Source organism: Haliaeetus leucocephalus, unplaced genomic scaffold (genome assembly GCF_000737465.1).
Source record: "Haliaeetus leucocephalus isolate CR32 unplaced genomic scaffold, Haliaeetus_leucocephalus-4.0 Scaffold273, whole genome shotgun sequence".
In the NCBI taxonomy this organism is placed as follows: domain Eukaryota; kingdom Metazoa; phylum Chordata; class Aves; order Accipitriformes; family Accipitridae; genus Haliaeetus; species Haliaeetus leucocephalus.
The window spans coordinates 9,952,356-9,959,389 of NW_010972709.1; the positions used below are offsets into that span (position 1 = coordinate 9,952,356).

The 7,034-nt window shown below is 40.7% G+C and overlaps 1 protein-coding gene across 1 annotated transcript in view; it reads left to right on the forward strand.

Moving 5' to 3' along the window:
* The window catches only part of PREX1 (phosphatidylinositol-3,4,5-trisphosphate-dependent Rac exchange factor 1), a 173,321-nt gene that overhangs the window by 280 nt on the left and 166,007 nt on the right, over positions 1–7,034 (forward strand). Inside the window, exon 2 of the mRNA XM_010569790.1 lies at positions 29–152. Within this exon, the coding sequence (XP_010568092.1) occupies positions 29–152 (124 nt within the window). The remainder of the gene's footprint in view (positions 1–28; positions 153–7,034) is intronic.

Sequence of the window (7,034 nt, forward strand, 5' to 3'; positions counted from 1 at the left end):
CGCCGCCGCCGCCACCCGGCGCCCCCAGCGCCGCGGAGCCCACCGGTTGCCCCAAGGACACCGACCGCCAGCTGCGCCTCCGCCTCTGCGTCCTCAACGAGATCCTCAGCACCGAGCGGGACTACGTGGGGACCCTCCACTTCCTACAGTCGGTGAGCCGCGCCGCGGGGCGCGGGCGGGGGAAGCCCCCTCAGGGGCACCGGGGGGGCTGGGCGGGAGGCCCGGCCCGGCCCGGCGTGGAGCGGCTCCTCCCCGGGCGGGCCGGGGGCTGCGAGAGCGTCCCGGCGGCGCTTGGCGCAACTTGTGGGAAGTGCCTGGGGCCAGGCCCGCTCCGCCGAGGGGGAGTTTCTTCTGCGAGAGAGGCTGGGGGGGGTGGTGTGGTGTGTGCGAGGGTCCGGCGTGGGCAGAGCAAGACCGCCAGCAACCGCGTTTTCTCCTCCTCCGGTGAGGAAAAACCCTGCCGCCGGAGCGATGGAAGTGGCGGCTCTCGCAGCATCCTGGCGGTGCCGTGGCCGCTGGGCCGGGGGAAGCACGCGGGTGTCTCTGCCTCGCTGGGGGGTGTCAGGGACGGATCCAGAAATGAATCTGCTTTTCAGAATGCCTCATCCTTTTGTTGTTGTTGTCGTTCAGAAGTTGCTGTTAACACCCACTTGGAAACTACCCTTGCTGCCTGTTACTTATAAATAAATATTATATGTATTTTGGTTTAATGGTAAGGATAAATATGTGATTGGGCCGGGTGTGTCTGTGCATGTGGAGACAATTATGCCCGCCTCTGAAATTATCCACAGATTAGTTCAGAAGTAAAACTCTATCTGGCTATTTCCTTTTTCTGATACAGGCTCTGGATGTGAAATTCATCAGCACACCACCACATTCCTGCAAATAACTAGAAGAGCCTGCAGTAAAAGTTACTAGATAACAGATACACCATAAAAAAAGGAAGAATAAACTATTTGATCACACAGAGATCCAAGAATCAAAGCAAGGGAAGTCTCTGCAGAGATTTCTAAAAGATTGGACAGGGCAGAAATTCTTTCTGGTGTTTTGCTAGATAAGTACTAAACCCTGATTTCATCTAAATGGGCTTAGACCCTGGGCCCTTTTTTACTTATCCTTCTGGCAAGGTTGTTGTTTGTTTTTTAAAATCAGTTTGTCTTCAGAGTTTTTCAGATTCACCCAAGTGGCAAACTGTCTAACATAAAAGATAAATGAAGAGGATGTGGTTGCTTTATGAACTAGTCTCTACTTAAATCCTCCTTTTCTCTCTCAAATAGTTGAATTCAGAGTCTTTAATTTCAGAAAGCTTCCGAGTGAAGTGCCAGTTAGCTTCCTTCAGAACTGGGATTCTGTCTCACTGTGAGGAGATTCTTAAAAAAGCTGCAAGTTACAGAAGTACCCCACCCTATAGACAGAACAAAACAAAACAAAAACCCTAAGAAAACTCCTCTGTCCTAAGTACTGAATTTGAGATTTTGTCAGCTGCAGGCTGGAATACAGATTCAAGCTGCATATATTTTTAGCTTCAGTTCTTACAGCTAAATGCATTCACAGTGTTAACTAATGGGATTTTCATATATTAAAACCCAAACCAAGTCTTTTATTTATTTATAATCATTGACTTGGCAGTTTTCATGAGAGCAGTAGTGGATAATATGCCTTAGGTACTGGCAGGAGAAGATATGGACAGAGTATACTTGGCTGTGGTCTCAGGATGGCACTGCAGACAGTCAGAGCCCTTCACAGTCACTTCACAGTTCACTAGCTACTAGGTGTATTATCTTGGGGGATTGATTCTGATAGTGCAGCTTTACCCCCCTATGCAGTTTGTGTTTTGGTAATTATGTTTTAATAAAGCCCTGAGGGATAGGGTCTTTCCTATCTCTAGACCTTGGTTTAGAACAGCATTCACACACAGGCTTAGCTTTAAGCATGTGTTGAATGTTCATGTGCTGTCCTAAATAACGACAGTTTCTTCAGTCATTGACCTAGTTTTTGTGGGCTGAATCTCTGTACAACTGCATTCAAATAGTTGAATGGAGTTAGCACCAAGGAAAGGAGAATGAGGATCTACAGCAGTGTGTGAGGGTAAAGAAAACAGTAGTGGGATGAAATTTAAAAAAAAAAAATTTGGAATGAGAAATATTTTCTGCATGAATTTGGTGGATGGCCATAACTTAATACCTTCTAACAAGATAACGCAAAGGAAAGAATACTGCCCTGGCCCCTACATTGGGCAGCTGACATGACATGCAAGGATATATAATCTATTTAATCACTGGAATTACAGGCAGTTATAGGGCAAAAGTTTTGCCTTATGACACTACTAAAAGTAATGCTGTAGCACTGGGACCCTGTATTGTCTAATCTACTTAGGCCTCACAAATAAAGTCCACTTTACTCTGGTGAGTTTGTTTTTCTGAGTGCTCTGATGTTACTGCATAAGAACTGCTGCTTCTGCCCCATGGGTCTCTTTCTTACCATCTCATGTTCTGTCTGAGTAGCACTTACCCAGTGCAAAATAAACATAAACTACTACACTTTCTGGGGTAATGCGCCTAGTTAACACTCAAATGTGGTTATGTGAGGTTAGGGTTTTTTTTCATAGTGTGAATTGTACTGAAATCTATTATACTTCCATATGTTGCAGAAGCAATTTTGGCTGTAGTGGAGAAAAGACTGCACTTCCTCTGTGCAGGACAGCTGCAGTTCCCAGATCTTACGGAAACTTGCTCCTGTCAAACATGAGATGAGAGATATACGGGTTACAGGTTCCTTTACTTAAGAAACTTTAATAGCTTTGATAAATAAATGAAGGCTAAATCTCATATCTTTCTATCATCAGAATGAGTTTTCCCTAAGTAGGATGGGACAGTGGTGCTTTAGAAAAAGGTTAGGTGAGGAAATTTGTGCTCTTTGTTAAATATTTGCTATTGAAGCCCGAGTCCTCATTAAGTATTCTCAATAAACAATGTTTTAAAAAGCAAACAACTAAATTCTATGGGTTTATTCACAGCACTAAGGTTGCTTGCTAGCAGCAGCTTCCTGTGTTCCCTGGTAATGTAAAAGAATCTCTTAAGTATTTAATACTATGGACTTGGAAATAAATCAAAGTAACTTTGATTTATTAAGAGTATTTTGATCCTTTTTAGACGGCTAATATGTGACCATGTTAAAGGAAAGGTTTCCTTTTTCTTTTCTTTTTTGTATGCTTAGAAACCTTTTACTGCTAAGCTACAGGGAAAGTAGGTTTGCTATAAACATAAGGATTCAATCCTTATTTGCTTTGCCTAAAAGATTGTGGTCCTTATTTTGCTTCCATAGATTAATAAAGTGGGTATCATTAAAGTTACAGAACATGGAGTTCTCTTTTCTTAAAATAAAAATTGTGTTAGTCACCATGAAGAACATTTTGCTGTGAGTTTTGTACTCATTTAATAAAAATGCTCCAGATGTTTACCTATTTAAATAAAATTTAGTCTCTAGAATCTGTTATATTTCATACCTCAAGCAATTCTGACAAATGGAGTTATATCTGCAGATTTAACTTAGATGTCCCATGCCACTACAGCTAAATTAGGCTATTCAGTCTGTTAGGTTTAATACATCCAGTTAATTTTTCACTGTGTATGTTGTTTGTAACATTTTTATTCCATTGAATTTTGGACACAAGAAGGCATTCGTAGTCATTTTTGCTCCTGTTTAGTTTCTGCTACTCCTGTTGATACGTCGCGTTGCAGTATTATGTATCAGAACTTTGGAGAGAATGAAACCCAGTAGCTTTTCTCTGTGGTTTGTTCTAATTCTCACAAGATGAGATGATAATTCCAAGGGATATAGCTATTTTATTTAAACAGAGTCTGGGTTTTATATTAAATGGTAATAAATACAGATATGATACTCATGCATATAATGATTTTGATAGTGTTACTTTTCCTAGATTAAGCCTCAAAATGAGGAGTTACCGTGCTGAGAGAGGGCAAACTCTTCTACTAGCTTACAGTTGATGAAGTTACAGATTTGATTATGAATATGCATGTGCTGTATTGTGTCCCATCTCAGCTGCCATTTTGTTAGGCAGGTATGTTGCAAGATATGGAATCCTCCTTGAAGAAATGCTGTGCAAATCAGGAGTATTAATAGATAATACTGCAGTTATGCAGATATGTTACTAACTTCATTAATAAAGGCTCATTACACAGCCAAACCTTTTAAACAGTAGGGAGAACTACAGGGAATGGATGAAAACATACTGCTGCCAATGTCATTAAAGAACTACTGATCAAATATGAAGCAAAGTGGAAAATTGTCAGAAGCTAATGGAACTTTACTAAAAGTTACTGATGGAGCAAGATAAACTTCAAAGAGATAAAGGCAGATAATTCTCTTGTAAGTCTCTGGTGAGATCATAAACCATAAGGATTTTCAGTCTCCAGACTTCAAGATTCAATTAATCCTCTGTCTCCCTTTGGCCTCTTTTAACTCTCTGTAATGTATGCAGAAATGTTTACATTTTATAAGTGATCTTGTAAGTATTTCTTTTCTATGTGACAAAATTAAACCAGGTGATAATTTAGTTTTGATAAATGTCGAAGCATCTGTCTGGTGGTGTGCAGTTTTGCACAAGTATGTGGCTGACAGGAGAGTCTTTGGGTGCTGAGGTGCGATGTCGGCACATTTTAGCCCTTAAGCTTTCCTGTTGTCTAGGTATCTGTTCTTGCCTGTGTTGTCAATCTGCATGAAAAAGTCACAGACAATTCATTGAGAAAAGAAAGGTTGTGGTTTGTTTGAATGCTGCATGGTCATTCCACAGAATCCCAGTCAAATCTGTGATAATAATATTGCAGTAATTAAAGACCAGCTTTCAAGTAAAGAGACACAGGAGCCCTGAGCAATTTCAGATGTACTCATTGACCATCATTCTAAAAATAGATTGAATAGCGGGTACACAACAGTTAGATGTCAGTATTTAAAGGTTTGGTTTACCAGTTTGTAGATATAATCATATGAATTACATGTGAAAGCGTAGTAACAGTAAATATCCATACACTAGATTGCAAAGGTAGGTATTTTGTTGCATACACATCTCCCCCTTCCCCTCCCCCCCATCCTTTAATTTCACTGAACACTTAGCTCTAACCTGCATATGCAGCTCCCACAGCTTAGGTAATTGCAAGTATATAAAGCCAAATTGTTCTCCACATTGTATATAAATACGGCTCTTTAATCTTTCCAAACAAACCACCAACTTGTAAATTTTGGTGTCAGAATGACAGGATGTACTTTTAGCTTGAGCAATTGCTGTGTGTTCTGTGCAGGCATGAAAATAGTATGAAAGTTGAACTGTCCTTATCAGACACGTATCAAGTTGGATAAGTAGTTGTACCAGGACTATTTTTAGGTTTTAATATTATGCCATCCTTTATTTTATATGAAGGTTAGACGTCTTTTTCCATCTTATCAATTGTATAAATAAGTTATGTAAGGACACGTGCCATCAGATAAATTAACCCACATCCTACAACAGACTCAAAATATTTATGTTATGCTCCCTTTTCTTGCTTGCTTTGTAGTTGTAATTGATCTAGTATCTCTGGATTTTTGCTCTCCGCCCATCTTGAAATATGATAAGCATCACAGGCGTTTGTGTTTTTTGGTTTTTTTGGGTTTTTTTTTTTTTTTCATATTTCACAGTCTTGTTTGCATCCAAGATTAGGGCTCTGGTGCTCAGACAGAGTAGCAAACAGACCATTTGTCTCGGCTGTGAGGTGTGGTTTCCTGTCCTACCCCGTTCTTTGCCTGTTTCATCCTCAGTAGGTAGAGATAAACTCTCATTCTGGAAGGTGAACCATATGGTTTGGGTAATGTTGCTCCTTTATTATGAGACAGCTAAAAGAGCAATTGGGGAGAGGAAGGAGATGGAAAAGGAAATTTGTTTGGAAGTGATCTAAATTAGCTTAGCTATTCTGTTGTTTTGGTCAGTTGGTCACATACAGTCCCCTAGAGCCAGTTGTTAAGATTGTGAACGATCAAGATTTTCTACTGCTGAGTCTTAACAACGTGGGACATTTTTCTTAAAAGCCTGGTTCCTGACATACATAAATTGAGGAAGATTGCAGCTTTCATTTTAAATGGCATGTTTGTAGCCCTTCTTGTAAAGCAAAGTTTGAAGAGGTAACATTGCAAAACATAAATGGTCATGAGTTTTTTTTTCAGGGGCTTGCGTTATGACTCTTGAGTTTTGGGGCTGGCAATTCTGCTAGTAGTTTTCTATTCAGACTAAGTGTAGTGCAAAATTAGCTGCTAAAGGCTGAAATGCAAACAGATTAAAAGGTTCTTTTGCTGTGGATGCAAAGAGAGAATGTGAAGAAAACAGTCTGGATGTAGAAAGTGAAGCAGAAGTGAAAAACAGAAAAGCAAAACAAAGCAAAGGGAAAGCTCTGAAAATATTTATTCATCTGAGCCTGTGGTCTGCAGAGCCCAGTTTACAACCCATGGGATCTAAGAGCAGGGATGGAGGATACAGAATTCCGAGGTTCTCTTCCGCTCCGAGATGCATGTCCGAGCTTCATTTTTCACTTGGAAAATTGTGTGACCAGCCCATGCCTTTTGCAGTGAGGCTTTACAAATCAAAGGTATATAGGAATACAGTAGATTTTTTGTATGAACAAAGCTGTTTAGTTCTTCTTGCACTGTCACAGAATGTCCACAATGAGAAAATGTCAATAAATCCCCTATGTAGTTTCGTAAGTTTACTGCCACACAGGTGAGAACTAAACCTCCTTTCTCTTTGCTTCCCTTAGCTCATTCCAGCTTGGTGTGCATCTGACCCTTGTTACCCTTCATGTCAGGTCTACTTTGGTCTCTTTACATCCTTCAAAATGAGGTGTTTGACCTGACTCTGGCTCTAGTTTCTCCCTCCTATCAATTGCAGTGATACCATCAATCAGTCCTTTTGCCATTTGTCCCTCCCTCTCACTTCAAGTATGCCAGTTGTTGTCTGAACATGTGTCAAGATCTTGGGGCGGGGGGGG